Source organism: Apteryx mantelli, chromosome 26 (assembly GCF_036417845.1).
Source record: "Apteryx mantelli isolate bAptMan1 chromosome 26, bAptMan1.hap1, whole genome shotgun sequence".
Classification (NCBI taxonomy): domain Eukaryota; kingdom Metazoa; phylum Chordata; class Aves; order Apterygiformes; family Apterygidae; genus Apteryx; species Apteryx mantelli.
Genome location: NC_090003.1, coordinates 9,318,416 through 9,335,131, shown reverse-complemented (window position 1 = coordinate 9,335,131; position 16,716 = coordinate 9,318,416). Strand labels below are relative to the sequence as shown.

Here is a 16,716-nt window from a genome sequence, read left to right as displayed (position 1 = left end):
GGAACTGGAAAGGCAAAAGGCATTTAGTCGTACTGGGGTAGGTGCACCTCTCTCCGATGGTCATATAGGGAATTTTGACTTCAATTTATACACAAGAATTTACCGCTCTCCCAGGCCAAATACTGAAATGCCAAAGCAGTGATTTTATTCGATTTATCACTGCACTATAAATAAGTGTCATTATGACAAAAACATTGAATACATGAGTGGTTGTTTTATAAGCAAAGAGTGCTCTCCCTCTCTTTATTCTGACACAAGTTTTCCCCTCTTATAAGCAGTGGAAGGTCAAATGTAGAATATAATCCTAACTTTATATGTTTCGCTAAAGGTCATCATTAAGTTAATTTGGCTCCTAGTACACCCTAGCCCCTGATGCACCCTTATTTCCACAAGTAAGCATTCAATCATCTATTATGGTAGTTGTACGTATAGCTATGGGGAGAGACCACCCTCAATGTAAATTAAAAAAAGGAAAAAAAAGAGCAATCTCAGGGGTCCGGCCTCAGCTGTTCGGACTGGAACTGAATAGCGGTGCCATTCAGAAGCACAGACCATGCAACAAGCACTGTGTTTGTGAGGGTTTTTCCCCCCCTCTGAGCAGATATACAATGAATGTGTAGTACAGAAGGAAGAAAAAGAAAAAAAAACCTGAATGAAAGTGAGTTCAGCATCTTCTCCCGCGTGTTGAACAAGGATTCTGTTGTCTCGTGTAACAGTATTCTCCATCACAGTAAGCCAGGTATGTGGACAGTGTTTTAATTAAGTCAACTGTTCTGCTATCAAGACAAATAATCGTTTGTGCCAGAGCAGAAACTGTACACTTTGTGGACTCGCTCACCTAATAAACCTCCCTTCACGACTCCCTCTTTGCTCAGGCAACATCTTATCAACCGAACAATTGTTTCTGAATCATTTCCTAAAGATGATTAAATAAACTTCTAAAAAAGCTTAGGGGAAACGCAAGAGCGGGAGCTCAGCTCTTCGGGTATCCCATTCATTCCCCGTCTTTGCTCTGATCATGCTGGTCGAATCGCATCAAATTCTCCACCTTACCTAGTATTTTGGTTTACTAGCCATGCAATTCGAGTGCACTGACTGATTTTTTTCCTTACAGCCTTGACTGAAGCGAATCGTGCTTATAACTGAAACAGTGATGCTGTTAGCGTGAGCTTAGGTGCTTAGAAATACCTGTTTTTCCATGTTTATTCAGCGTCTGCTTCAAGTGTGTACTGACCTCCACAGGAACCTCGCACACTGGGAAACTATGCTAACGGCAGCAAAATTAAAGATGAAACCCATCTTTCCTCAAGGAATTAGAAGGAAGATTCACTGAAGTACTGTCAGATCTAGTTCAACTGAGTTTCAAAAAATAATAATAATAATAATACTGCAGGCACGCAGATCCATTTGTCTTCTGAATGCATCTGTGACATGCAGGTATCCATACACATGCATGACTTCAGCAGTTCTAAAATAAAACCCACATCCAAATAGAAAAAAAGCCCAAAATATTTTAATTGGGGGTCAACTCTTAAGGCTTTTATTTTATTTATTTTAGGGGCAGGGGGGAAGATAACTTATGTCATTACAGAAGTGAAAACAGATTGTCCGTGTGGCTTGGGGAGAATCACGCGAATGCAAAGAGCAGACAACACACGCTACCCAGCGCTTCTGCAAGAGAATCAATCTGGCACGTGACCCCACTTCAGCCTGGATTCCTCCCCTCTGGGCTAGCATCTAATAAAATATCGTTATAATTTCTTCCTGAGTCATTCCACAGCCTCAGAATTTCCTGTTCCTGCAGAACACAGAGACGGCTCAACGGATGTTGTGGAAACTCAAGAAGGAATCCTGGCTCCACTCATCGTGGGCCTATAACCACCAGTAAAGTCACCCCCACAAATCCACACATTGCTAAACCTTAATTTGATCCATCAGATGTCCAAGGGCCACGCATTCTTCTCAAGCTTTGTTTATTAAATGACACTTAAATGGACTTTTGTGCTCAAGACCAGATGTAATTGATATTCGAAACAGCTCAGCTTTATTCACGTATTTGTGTTGAATTCCAGCACAGCAAGTACTAGCGAAAATGAAAAGAAAGCAAAAAAGGCAAAAAGTAACAGGGTTGGAGAGCTGATTTGGTCTAGTTAGCAGTGTCACAGTAGAAACATGTTGATTGCAGAGGATTTTTCAATTTAGCTCAAGGGCCATATCTAAAAACTCTGAAAGGTGACTGCTCTTCAAAAAAAACAAAACAAAAAAAAACAAAAAAAAAAACAAGGATCTTTGGCATTCTTTGTGATTTGCGGGATAAAATAGGGCTTTTGCTAGATGCAGCATTATGTAGCTTCCTGAGAAACAAAAGCTAGCCATCTGGCAGGCACAACTAGACTGCCCTAGATTTTGACTAGTGACCTCCAGGTGAAGGCTTCTGTATCTCATTACCAGTCACAAGTCCCAGGAGCCATCACAGCATATCAATATCTTGGGAAGTCTTGACTATTTGTGTCAAGAGTCCAGCTGGTGTTGGAGATACCCAGCAACAATGAAGGAAAACACAGGGACATCCGCTCCCAAGCCCTTTACCACAACATTTCCATAGTCTAGCTTTTCTCCCTCTTCAGAAGAGGTTAGATGGGTTTCTAATTAGACTTCAAACCAATCAGGTCCCCCCCACAATATTCCATTAGAAAGGTACTTAAACAGGCATTTTTTCAGGGTTTGTACCATCAGCAATGCAACAGTAGGAGCCTGGAGGAAAAAAAGACTGCTTAGGCTTAAAAAGAAAAAGAACAGTGACTATGAAACAAAAAGCAAAGTGGAAATTTATGTAATTTCACGTAAGTAAAGGGGGTTGCTAACTCTAAGCCAAGTGTCACATTAACCGTTTACATACATTAATTGCTATCTCCGATTACCATCAAGGCATCCCGAGGCAATCTTTTCTAGCTGGAAATGCTTCTACTCACAGCCACTCACTGCATGGAAAACTGCCTCTCAGCAACTATCAATTTATTCCGTGAACAAGACTCCTGTTCCTCAGCCAAAACCCCTTGCGTTAGAAACCCAGCTGGTTAGCTGCTGATAGCTTAGAGCCTATCACACAAGTCAACAAGTTCAGGAAGAACAGCAGGTCAAGGGATCTCAGCTTTGAGACCACTGGGCTGTCAATGCAGCTCTGCTTCCGGTTTTTACTGGGTCTGATTTTATTTTTTTTTTAAAACATCTTCCACTCTCACTACATGGTCAGCTAGCCATCTGCATTCAATTGTGTTTTATCTTTCTACTTAATACTGTATGCCGCTGAGGCTTTCGGATTCAAAACACAAAGAGTTTCAATCACGTTCTCATGTTCTTCATGGTCTGTGCCTAAGCAATTAAGTTTTCCTGAGGATAAATTCTCCAGCTTCATATATCTTCAGGTACTAAAAGCATGCAAGCACATCTGAGGCTTGTCTGGAAGTACACTATCCATACGAAGCTCCTGAACACTGCTCAAATATTTCAAAATGTGAACATGTTTAAAAATATTTTTAAATTCATCACTTTGTGACCTTCTGAAAAGTAGAATAATGCATTCTGCTAAAACTTCTAACCATTCTCCTGTGACGAGAAACTGACACAAGATGATCGTGCTCCCAAATCTTTTAACTGCAAACGGAGCCTTGAAAAACAACCAACAAAGTTACTGGTTGCTACATTTATAGAGAAGAACTTAAGCTTTATTGATCCTTCCATGGTAGCAGGGACTTGATTCTCTACTTCCAGAAAGTTTTCATATTTAACACAGAAAGAAGAGAAATGGGACTAAGTAGAATATTAATCTATATATTAACCTTACTGGGAAAAGAGATGAAGAAAGTCGTGGCTGTGAGCAAACATCAATTTTCTGGCCAGTCTGCTCGGCCATTTCTTGATTCAGTTTTGTAAGGATGATTCTCTGTCCCCACTTTATGCCAGCAACCTGATCTTTCTGAGCCAGCTCGATCTTTCATCTAATTTATACATATATATACATGCATAAGCTAACATCCAAATTAAACACTCAGCAGGAATTTCTTACTTGCAGAGGAACCTGCTTAACTTCTTCCAAGATTGAGAGCACATTACTTTCATACCCAGGTCAAAGTCATCAAGAAAGACCTATCACAAACCCCTTATTTGCTGCACATGGCCCATGAGCACAATTAATCCGAATTCCACCCTTCTCCTCCCATTCTCCACCTTGCCCAGAGATGCACCCCTCCGAGATGCACCCGCGAAGCTAACAGCCTTGCAAAAAAGGAAGGCATGACACTGACTTTCATTCACCTACCTTGTTCTGCGTGCTTCCAAGTTGTCCTTGGAAGAGATCCTCCAGAACAGCACTACCTGAAAGCCTCCACCACTTTCTTCAGGGTTTGTTTTGGAAAGAATACAGCTAAAAGCACATGGGGACTGACTTACTCCACACACTCTCCCATGTCTCCTCTCTCTCCAAGCCCACTCATGTGAGACATTTAACCATACGCTTTTGGAAGAACTGAAGTGGTCACGCAGGATTCTGTACACCAGAATAGCCTAAGGACAGACTTCATATAATCTTATGACTTCGGAACATGAATAATGGAATGTTCCATCTGCTTTCTGAAACACTGAATGCTATGAATCACATTCCATGATGTCTCTCTCTTATAAAGAAAAGTTCTTAGATTAACTTCAAGAAAGACTGCAGGAGCTACACGTTTATAGGATATTTCTGTGGAAGGTGGCACTTATTCCCGCTAAATAGAACTCCATTGTCTTCTAGCCAAAGCAAATATTCTTGCAAGAGACAAGCGCTACTTATTTCAACGAGATCCTCAGAAATTCTGCTTGTCAACTTGCTATCTCAAGAAGAAGGAAGCAGGACCACTCTTTGGGATTGTCCTGATCTTTTGATACAAACCATTCAGCCACCCAGAAATGACTTCTACCGGCTTCCTCACTTCATACCAGCTGGCGTCATGAGCCAAAATAAAATCTTACTCTTAAATGATACAAGCAGCTTTTCCATCCAGAAAACGCCTTTAACATTCTCCTTTCAGACAAGTGACAGGAGCAGAAGGGAGACATCTGTTACATTACTTACTTCTATGATAAGTACAGGATGTCGACAGCATCTATTTCTTCTGGGCAACTTAAGGCAATAAGGAAGTGAGACCGTGTCCACACAACACAGAATTAAAACCTGTATTAATATGACAAGTGCTATCACTTGGGGTATCCTCATGACAACACCATTTAAGAACGGTGCGGACACCTCTGCAACACTCCTCTTACGGGAACTGCATTACACTGTGGACTTGTCCAACAGCCATATGTTCCAAGGCTTCAGTTACTCCAGTGTTCAGAAGAGTTAAAAAGAAAATTATTCTGGTTTAGATCAGTTGTCCTTAAGAAGGTATGTGCCTACACTAAACTCTACTTTTTGTAGTGTGATTTCGAAGTCCTCGTGTACATTCTGACAGCCTCCAAGTAGTCTATGTACAAATAATGACTAATTAAACTCCAAACAGAGCATTCCATGCCAAGGCACATTACTAGCAACACTACTAGCACCACACGCAGTTTCTTTCAGGCAGGACTTCGGGAGTCCCATGATTGACAAGGTCTCTAATGAACTCTAATTGAAGACTCTGCAGCCTGAAAAAGCAACAACAGATGTGGCAAAAGGGCAAACCACAAACTGTTTTGCTAATGAATGAGAAGTGTCTGGTCTGATGAGGGCCAGTGACCCAAAAATTCTCCTCTTCCACCCAGCCTCTTACTTCATGTTCAAGTTTGGACCCTTTCCCTTGTCAGCTCAACACTTGGGGGCAGTAATGTACAGTCCTGAACATGTTCCACGTACACATTGGCATCCAGATGTTTTTATTAAAAAGCAGCAGAACCTGGCTTTGATAGAGCAACAAGGACCCAAGTGAGGGAACTTAAGCACTGTTATCCTTCCCAGCAGGATGACAAGCCTTGAAAGTTGATGTCACTTTCTTACTATATTGGTTTTGGAAACCTCTTTGCATGCAAAGTCAAAGTCATCATAGTCATCATCATCTCTTCTCACTGGATCTTAAAAAAAACAGCATCAGAACAGCAGTTACACGCACCAGTCTGGAGAGCAACTTCCAGCCTCATGGCACAGAATTATAGAAAGACTATGAAAGGTGAGCTGTAAGCAGATTTAAGAAATAGGCTACACTTGATACACAGAGAAAAAATGAGTTGTCAGGTCTACTCCAGCATGGAAGTGTAATGAGGCAAGGAAACCAAACACAAAGAAGGGGATGCTATCTTTTATAATTCTATCACAAATTTAATGAACCCGCTCATGCTCGTCATGCATTTGGAGTCTGACCTTTTACTTCAAACCTTTTTACTGCAAGGGTGACAGAGCACTGGAACAGGTTGCCCAGAGAAGTTGTGGAGTCTCCTTCCTTGGAGATATTCAAAAGCCCTCTGGACACAATCCTGGGCAATGTGCTCTAGGACCCTGCTTGAGCACGGGGTGGGGGGATTGAACTAGATGATCTCCAGAGGTTCCTTCCAACCTCAACCATTCTGTGATTCAAGGAGGCTATTGTCTGGTAACGGTGCAGCAAACAGCATTAAAAATGTCAACTGCAAAGGTTTGGATAAAACTGCCAAAAAGGTCAAAAGCTTTATTTGCTCGAGCCTGACTCATGATGTTTTTGGAACTATTACAGGTGTAATATTACTATTAGAGTATCAATGTATACGTTGCTCTTGTCTAAGAAGAGTGTAGGCTTCTGTCTTATGAAGGTCAGTCAGAGTGGGCTGCAGAAGAGATCTACAGATGTCTCAGCAATAAAGAAGTCATTCTGGATTTCGCAGATTATTTCATCTCCATCCCAGAGCAGGGAGTGCAGAAAGAGTGGAAATCACAGACCCTCATTCTAATGAGCCTGGTTCAAACCGCTCTGTTTCATGTTACACTTTCAATATGAACAAGAAGCCCAGTGAGTGTGTTGCTGATGGAAAGCATGTAGAGCGCTAATGAGCACCATCCAGAAGTAATTCCAACATTTAGAGGTAACCAGCAATTTTCTGAGTCATTAAAAAAACCTCATACCAATTATACAGTCAATCTTACCATAGTTCCCCAAACAACTCATTGCTCTAGATAGTCCTTAGACTTGCTCAAATCTTGATCTTTGTTCACTCCAAGCTTCATCAGAAAATCAACTGTGTCACACCAAATCATCTCAATGATTTAGTTATTCTTTGTCCTACCTCCAGCAACAGCCACAAAATGATGCTTAGGTTGCCAAGAGTCTGGATGGCGCAGATGTAGCCAATTACTAAATGCTTTCAAGAAAAAGAAATACTACCTTCCTGCACAGAATAATTTCTTTCCTGACCCAGTTTTCTTACCTGTACCTTGACTTACAGAGCTAAAAGTAGTATTTAAGTAGCATTTGATAAATTTTAGACAGCCACAGCTTTTTGACCATTCTTGCCCAGTTCACTAACAGCAGCTTCAATATCATGCAGAAAGCCTACTCAAATCACAGCACAACAAAGCATACAAGAGAAGCAATTATTTTCCTGAACTATTAAAAGAAAAAGTCTTTGGCAGAGAGGTCTCCAGGCATTTCACCAGTTTGTTCATGGTGAATATGGCTTGTTCGAAGCTTCTCTTGAAGCTTCTGTTTCTGTAGGGCTCCTGTTGCTGAAGGAATATGCTGAGAACATACCAGATCAAATATCAACTTCTTTGGTCAGGTAGGAAAGGCTTTTCCCTCCCTGCATCCTCAGTGGATTCCTGAACAGTTCTAGAGATACAAACGATTTACTGAGACTTCACAAATCTGAACAGAGTATCCACTGTGATGCTCTTACACAAAAGGACCAAGGCCATTCAAGGGAATCCTTTACATATGATCCGTTCAGCAACTGAGGAGCAAACTTCCAGGAAAAAAAAGTCAGCTAAAAACTTTCACTTGAAGGTTTGGCATCACTTACACTATAGGTGAAATAAAAGCAGCACATCTTCTGCACACAAAGACGACAAAGGGTTCAGACACTGTTTAAACAAGTGAGAGGCACTTTCAAACAGCTACGATGTGCAGAACCATCAGATTTTTAAGGTCGCTCATCAGACAAGGCTCCAGGTTTGTCAGCATCACACACAAAAATAAATGCAGACTTTTTGCCACAGAAAAGGAATGCATTTCTCATGGAAAGGTCAGACGAAAGGCTTCATTCAAAGGTCAAAGACCTCTCCATGTCATCTGTCTGCAAAAGCTTGGAAGCTTAGGTTAGAAAGCTGGAAACTACAAGCCATATGTTTGGACTGGACAAGGAAAGTTTTCCCAGCTGCCCATACAGTAAGTTTTATATACATTATATCCATATTTCTATAATGCATAAAGTTGCTCCAGAGGCAACTGTGTCACACACTGTTTGCAGGGAGAGTTGACACTAATCAGCCTATTATAGCCCAAGTCTATCTCCTCACTTCATAGTGAGTACAAGTAAATTCTATGCCGCTGGTGAGGGGCATGTGCATCATTAAGTCTTTACAAGCTAGTTCCCATTACTAACAATTTATGGAAGGAAAAGTAAATGTTGCTGGTGCAAGAGGGTAAAAAAACCCAAAGGTGTTGGCAAGGGTCATTCAGCTGTTTTGGTTTTTTGGTTTTTGGGGTGTTTTTTTTTTTGGGGGGGGGGGGGTCGTCTTCTCTTCCCCCTCCCCGGATATTCACTGGACAGCAGAACACCTGATAGAGCATAATTTATAAATGAAGGAACTTGGGCATTCTCCAGAATCCCAGCCTTATAGTTCTGAAATATTCTGTCACAGTCATGTCTTTGAAGCACATGTCACAGCGCATCCACTGTACCTACAGCAGAAATCCTGTGCAAAAGTATAGGCTGGCAGCTAGCTTAACAGGAGACAATATCCATATCTACGTGTGCATCAAGCTTGGATTAACTGTTCCAAATCAGTTTTAACTAAACAGCAGCCTCCAAACTGGTGCCGATTTCATAAATAAAAGCTGCTAACGACCTTCATCCAAAGCATGCCTGTGCGTACACACTAGCATCTGTTGGCTTGCCCAAAATAAACACCTAGATTCCTGACATTGTTTTGGCAACTGCTCTATTCCTCGACCTTGCCAAAATGCAAGTAGAGAACCACAGATCACCACGCCTCAAAGATGCTTCAGGACATGTACTTACAAACCAGACCTTTGTCACACTCGGGCCGTTAGTTGGTTAAAACATCCAATACTCACCAAGTCAATGAGGTCACTGAGATTCTTCTCTATCTGCTGGGGAGGCAGACGCCTCATCAAATCCAAGGCACAATCCAGCTGCTGGTCACTCTGCAGAAACAACAACATCCTTCAGTCACAGTACGTACAGCTGAGTACATCACATTTATACACAAAAAAAGCATGAGTTGCACTGGAATTGTGCTTATCAACTCCTCCAATAGGACAGACTCTAGTTCTAAGCAACACCATCTTTTACATTAGTACCGAGAGATTTCAATGAAGTTCAGTGCCATACGATTGCTGATGATCACCTTCGTATTGCAAGAGGTGTTCTAGACCAGGGATTTGAGGGCATGGCTTAAACTGGTGGCATGCCACCAGTTTAACACCCTGCTGCTCATGAATAAGAGTCTAGTCCTTACCTTATCAAAAACTTTCCAATGCTTGTGTGCCCCCTTCAGCAAGCCGAACCAACTCTAATACATGACTGAGCGTCAAAGCAAGAAACACAGCAGGACCATTTTTGTCAGCACCAAGTTGTTAGCTCGGCTCCACTGCCTCACGAGACTTAAATCTTAGTTATATAGTTATTGTACTGATGCTACAGTTCCGTGCAGAACAGGAAACTTCACAAATTAAAGCATAAGCATATGCTTCAACATCTCTTTGACGTGAGTTAATGGATGAAAACTTGCCGCAAACTTTGCGCACACTATCTTGACACTAATGGGGGCAAGTGAAAGAGATGCATCTTCACGAGCCTGAACTCCTGCTGTACAAGGCATATTATTGCAGACCCCCTGCTACTGGAGTTGATAGAAATGGTTAAACATGCAAGTCGGTCACATACAGCGAACAGGTTTCATTTACAAATCCCCAATTCAAGTGTGCAGCTGGAACACAGGCAATTCCTTTATGTAGTTTATAGATATCTATCTTCTCTGGAGCATAACATAGTTGCATGCCTGTCCCTGCATTACTTCCCTCTCCAGGAAGAGCAGCAGAAAGCCTTACCCCTCTGAAAACCCATTTTACCACTGCCTTGTTCTGCATCAACCTACTTATTGTTTCACGCACTGTTTTTTTCCATGCTATCTTAACAATAATCTGGGTTAGGGAACTGAAAGTTTCCCCTCCTGAAGCAGTTTTAGTACTTCCTTATTTGTATTGTGCAGTTCAGTTTGAGATAATCAGTATCCAAGACAAATTCTGTTTCAACACAGAGCTCTCCCTCCTGCAGCTTTATCAAAAACAGATTGAAACGTACACAAAATTTGACGCATTATTTCCTTCTTCCCGCAAAACGCAAACTAAAAGCTCCCTGTATGGGAGAAATCGGGAGCTTTAGTTATTTAGAGAAACCACAGCAACATACTGCAATAGGGCTTGTTGCAGCTCGTCTTGTATCCAATTTTGACAAGTAAAGGATTAAATCTGATTTCAGAGAGACTGAATATCTGCAACAGACATTCCCACAGACACTTGATCAGCTGAACCATGTTCCTGACATACCCTTTAGCTCTACTTCTTGCCAACAGATATAAACAGATACTTCTCTGCAAACCCAACGGTATCCAAAATCTGCACAAGTCGCTTTGATCAACAGGTCATCATCCAGCAGAAGCACAGCGAGTTTGTTTTTACTGCTTCCTACCCTTCCTTTTATCTTTGCTATTTCTAGCCACCTACATACAAAGTGCTTAGCTTTAATTGCTCCCTCTTATGTTCACCCACACTCTGAAAGTTGTATTTAAGAAAGCCTTCAAAACTAAAGCAGTTACATGATCAAACTCTTAAAGCAACCCACCCCCCTCACGTCAAGGGGGAGCAGCAAGTAAAGTTTCCTGCAATTAAGCTATACCCCAGCAATGAAGAGAGGAAGGAGTTCTTCATTTAGTAGACATCCGTTATGAAAGCAGTTCCAAAAAGGCACTACCTGCTCCCTATCAAAAGATAAGTATTTTACAGCCAGCAAGTTAAGACTGCCTGGCTTGGGGGGATTACTTATTTATTTCTCCTCCACTTTAGGCTACAGGACATCTTCTCTTCAAAACTCCACTTCGGAAGAGAGTAGGCATCGACTCCAACACAGCTGCAATAGTATCCTGAAGATCTCAGCCTTCACCTCAGCTAAAAGCAAGGTGCATTGATGCTAAGAACAGAAGATTGTAATAGCCACCGGTTGTGACTGAAGGAAGGTCTACTCTCAAGTAAAGTAAAATGAAGGCCAAGCAACTACATCCACACTAGACCTTCATCAAGCACTAACATCTAGAGAAGCCTCAAAAGCTCCAGTCAGTCTGCTTTTTTCTGTAGGCTGATCTGTGCAGTTGGCAAGGTCAAAAATAGGAAGCTGCTCCAAATACCGTTCACGAGCACTCTGGCAAATCACTTTGCCACACAGAAACCAGTCCTCTTCTCAGGAGAGGCCAAATATTTAAGATCAGCTGAAGATGAAATATCAGTCTGTGCTAAAGTAAAGGCACGACCAAAGGGCCTAGTTGGAAACTCACAGGAGGAAACAACCCCCTGCCACCCAGCGACAGTAACGTTTTCTTCTTTCCTTCAAATATAGATAAGGGAGAATATTCACTTTTTGCTACCAGCCTTTCGGTCTCCAGAGAAAGGTACTATTTAGGTGGCCTATGAAAGCCCAGCTCCAGCAGCTGAGCTCAGGCACGGAATCTTTCTTACTGAGTATTGTCTTTACCTCCCACTATCTCTTACGTCAAGGAAGGAAAGCTGGCACGTGGTCACGAGGTCACGCTCCTAACTCAGGGATCGTGGGAACGCTGACGGAAGTGCTCATTCCTCCTCTGCCAGCTGGAATTGTTTAACAGAAGACAGAAAAACTAGGGAAAGATGATGCTAAAAACCACCATTAAAGTAGCAACCCCAGAATAGGTGCTTTATAGTATGGCAACTTTGAACTACACTGAATGAAGGAGCAGCTACATTTGCTGTGCTTTATGCATTAACCAAACGAACTTGGGCTAATCAGTTTTATAGCAATATATTAAATAACAGCTGTAAAAAGACATGAGCAAAACCATTTAAGGCAGAAATTCTTAAAGGAGTTTAGACACAGCTGGCATAAACTGCTGCATGCAATGGAAAAAAACCAAAAATATCCAAATACATACTAACATAGCACTCCAGTAAGCATATACTTTTCTAGTATAGAAGAGGTAACCCAAGCAAGGCAGAGCAGCAGCACTCTTCGGCTTACTTGCACGGCATTTAAATAATTAAAAATGGCTTGCCAGCAGATCTCAAAGCACTGATATAAAGCCAGGTTATGCTGAATTTCTGTGCCTAAACCTGTGCTTATACGGTCACTTTAATCTGATGTAAATCTGTGCACAAAGAAGGCAATACAAAACAGGCAGATTAGAGAGCAAATTGTACCTTTTGGTCTTAGACCCTTTTGGTATGTCATATTTCAGAACTGACTGGGTAATTCTACCACCATCTTTTGCTCTTGGTTCTTTCACCGTAGGAGAAAAAGTGAAGTTTTAAAAAAACTAAGTCTGTGGTCACATACATCCCTTGGTTCCAGACCTCTGCCCCAGTTGGAGTATCTATAGTAGCTGTGGATATTTACATACAAAGAGGTAGGAACCACATCTAAGGTGTCAAAACCAGCAGCATATGTTCCCTGAATGTATAGAGGAAAGAACACTCCCAGTGCTGTATTTTTTTCAATTTTGATAGCAGCACGTAAGAGCTATCACAGACACTTAAAAACCCCACAAAGCCTTCACAACCTGCATAAGGGCAAGATGTTTTTTGCAAACTCTGCATATATGTCACCTTACTACAATTGATCCAATCCGCTTGTTCCACGCCAGAACAAGAGCAGGGTTAATCTCTCTCTACAGTCTAATTCTAGATTTCTATTTGCTTAATTTTCAGGATAAATTAGACACTGAAGACAGGGGTTTCTTAACAGATCTCCAGACAAAGCACTCGCACAGAATTCATACAGACATGGAGAGGCTTATAAACCTCTGCTCACTGAGAAGGTGATTAGACAGCCCGGTCTGGGCCGCTCTTGGAGCCAAGCTCTTTGAGGCTGCAGGACTTAATGAGCTTAGTGTTTACTTGACACGAGGCAGTTTTCCACCATTCCTGCTTCATCCAGCAGAGAACTCCTGCGGAGGAGTAGGGAGTTCAGACAGAAATCCTAAATGAAGTTTTATTACAGCTCAAGTCACCGAAGGATTTAGAGATCATAGGAATCTCAAAGACTAAAAATATTAGCTTAGATGAAAGCTCTGTAATAAGTTTCCTCTAAAGATGTTTGGCTATCTAGAATCTCCAGTTAAGCATCTGCTATAGTGTTCCCATGACACTACTGCAGGGAAAAATATTATGAAGATGTCTACAGGAGCAGTTAAGTTTGTTTAGCTTTCTTTGCCGGCATCTGCTTTTCTCTTCAGTCTCTTCGCTGCACTTAGCTTACTTCCAGGAGAAACACCCTCCACCAAAAGGTCCACAGATCTCTGGTCATCTAGGCACTCCACGTTGAGGCTCAAATAAAAACAATTAGTACTAACAATAATTAGTTATATAGATGTAGAGTTACACAGATGCATAGTTGTATAGATTTTTTATTTTTATTTTTTTTTAAACTCTACTCATAATGTAAGCAATATTGTTTGAAGGCTGAGTTGGGACAGATGCTGTTCAATGCAGAAAGGACAAATAGGAAAACCCAGGAAGTCACTCCAGGTTTTGTTTGACTGTTTTGAGCCAAGCATGTTTGCAGACTGCATAATGAACCAATGTGTTTCCATTTTCGGTACTCAAAACTAAAGGTGCACCACTGTCACTGTTTTGCTAAGAGCAGGCGGCACTTCTGACCTTGCATTTGCAGCAGTCACCGCAAAAGAGGATGCGCAGTGCAAGGAGCCCGCTTAACTCCCTTTTGACTCCCACTCCTCTAAACCTCCCAGTTCCCCAGGACTGGGGGGCTGCGGGGGGGGACCGGGCACAGGAATAGCTCTGCCTTTGTTAACCCTCTCCCAGCCACGATGCCGTATGCCGATAACATCGGCCAACAAGAGCCGAGCCGAGATTATGCCAACCTGAAAGCGAGTCAACTCATTCTCGCACAGCTGTTAGAGTTCACAGCACCCAAGGGAGCTCTGACCAACTAAGATAAGCCACACCACATTTGCATTATATTTTACCCAAAATTGTCAGCCAGTAAATTTAGTTATTTTAAGCTAAGCTGTGTACCTGAAGCCTTTAAAAGATCAGGGTCACTGGCAGAACTGCTAACATTTCACCGAAGCTAGCTTTCTGCATGGTTGGTTTTCCTCAGGTTCCTAGTGTCCTTTAAAAAGGAGTTACAACCTACAAGTATTTTGCAGTTCTCCTGTTAAATAGCTTCACACAGGCATTTCACTATAGACATTTACAGAAATTCCAAGGCTTCACGCACAAGCTTCGACAGCTATCCATTGCTAATTCACTGAGATTTCACCAATACTCCAGGTTTAAAAGCGGGTTTATACAAAACTGCAGCTCTACCCATTTCAAAGGCTAGGCCATTATGCTTGAAAGGGGGTAAAAGATTATATCGAAAGCTCCCAGCCAGGGATTCGCTTCTATTTATCATGTAAGTCTGCAGATTTAATTGCCTGGTCTTCGCAGCTCTGATAGCTCCTGCTCATTTGCCTATGTTATGGCTAGGCATAAACAGAGTTAGGCAGTTGATTCAAAAAGAAAGCCAAGACTGGTTTCAGTTCTGCATCGCCCCCATATTAACACTACTCTGCGCTAACTCCCGAACCAACAGAAACCAGTCGAGGTCGCTAAGCGCTATTGCAGTGGTCGCTTCTCCCTCTTTCAGTCCTTTCTGGGAAACAAGCCACTTAGGCCACTAAGTCTTTGCAACCAGCAAACCAAGTACAACACCACTGCCGCTCAGGGCACGACGGCGCTGCGCTGACCTGTCCTCTTTCCCGTCTCTGATGCAAGTTTAGAAGGATTGGGGGACCTAAAATTATTTCAGGAATTATGATAAAAGTTTCAAAATCAATCAATCAACTGTGTGTGTAGCAAGAACACTTGACTACCTGGCTAGTGCTGCTCACATCTCAACCGAACGTTCTGCTTCGGCTCCAAAATGCCGACCTTGTGCGGATCTCGCAGGTAGTTATAACATAAGGAAACGAAGGTCTTCCAGCTGCTGGGCACACGAGTCGTATCTGAAAAGTTATCCAAACCCGAACTACAAACTGGCAGCTCAATTTTCACAGAACGGAACTAACACACAACTGTAACGCAAAGAGATACCAAAAATTCAACATTTGCTTAAGTTATGCAATTTGAAGCAACCACACATCCCACCACCTTGATCACTAGGCAGTTTATAAGCAAGATTTCTCAGTAAGCTAATTCACCAAAACAGGCATTTCTTATCCAGGATCTGAAGTAGGCAACCAACAAGTGACTTTTTTTTTTTTCCTTCCTTTTATGTTGCAGACATACTCCAGGATTGTAACTCGTTATTTCCTGTCAGTTCTCCCAAAAGGGATGTCTGACTGTTCAGCTCTGCGGTACTAACACTAATTTCTCTCTTTTTTTCTTTTTTAAGCTGAAGCAGATACACAACTTCCCATCCTGCTCGTCTTTCTAATCCTCTCCAACAGCCAAAGCTGCAAAGGCAGAAGATGCCTTTTTCAAATCATGCAACAGGATAGTATCACTGCTAGAAGCTTTAGCGAAGGGTTGAAGGATTGTGATCTCTGTGTAATAAAAAGTACAGCAGGTTTCTAAGTTGTTGGATTCCCATCTCTGCTCCCAACACAACAGGCTGTCGGCATTCACTTCCTAGGATATTAGATGGGAACGGGAATAACGCTGTGCAGTCTGTGCGTCCCGGACAAGTTCTGCAGTCGTGCCTGTTCCAGCAGCTGCACATATTCCCTGCAATCTGTTTTCCTACAAAATTTTTCCCTCGACTATTAACCCTCTTCTGGCAGAACCTATTAAAACCACTTGTAATGCACTTATAAATCATGGCTTCCCGACAGCAAGGTGTACTACTGGGAGGAACAGCGATAGCCTCTTTTTAAGAAACAGGCAGGATTAATGTAGTAAAAACCCAGAATACTCCAGACTGCAGATAATATCTTTATCAACCTCAAGAGCAAGGTCAAAGATTAGTAGAAAAACATGATACTGATGCAGACTACATTCTTCTTCTCTTCAACTACTGCTAGCTTGGTTTTCTTTGGCTAGAAAGTGATCCAGTGGCTTTTATTAGCGCCTCAGATACTTGTAACCATGCAATATGTTTAGTAATATTTAGTTCAGTTCTCCAGTGCATTACTGTTGTGGTTAAGACCAAATAACACAGATTGCTGAGAATGCTCATTCTAACGATTTCAAACAAGGAGGATTAAATATTCAGCTAAATAAATGTTGGACTGCAAGGTGC

The 16,716-nt window shown here is 41.9% G+C and overlaps 1 protein-coding gene across 2 annotated transcripts in view; it reads right to left on the bottom strand.

Annotated features, from left to right (window-relative positions):
* The window catches only part of CAPZB (capping actin protein of muscle Z-line subunit beta), a 62,658-nt gene that overhangs the window by 34,151 nt on the left and 11,791 nt on the right, over positions 1 to 16,716 (bottom strand). For both annotated transcript variants that reach the window (XM_067311135.1, XM_067311134.1), the window contains one exon: positions 9,282 to 9,371. In XM_067311135.1, coding sequence (XP_067167236.1) covers positions 9,282 to 9,371 — 90 coding nt within the window. The remainder of the gene's footprint in view (positions 1 to 9,281; positions 9,372 to 16,716) is intronic.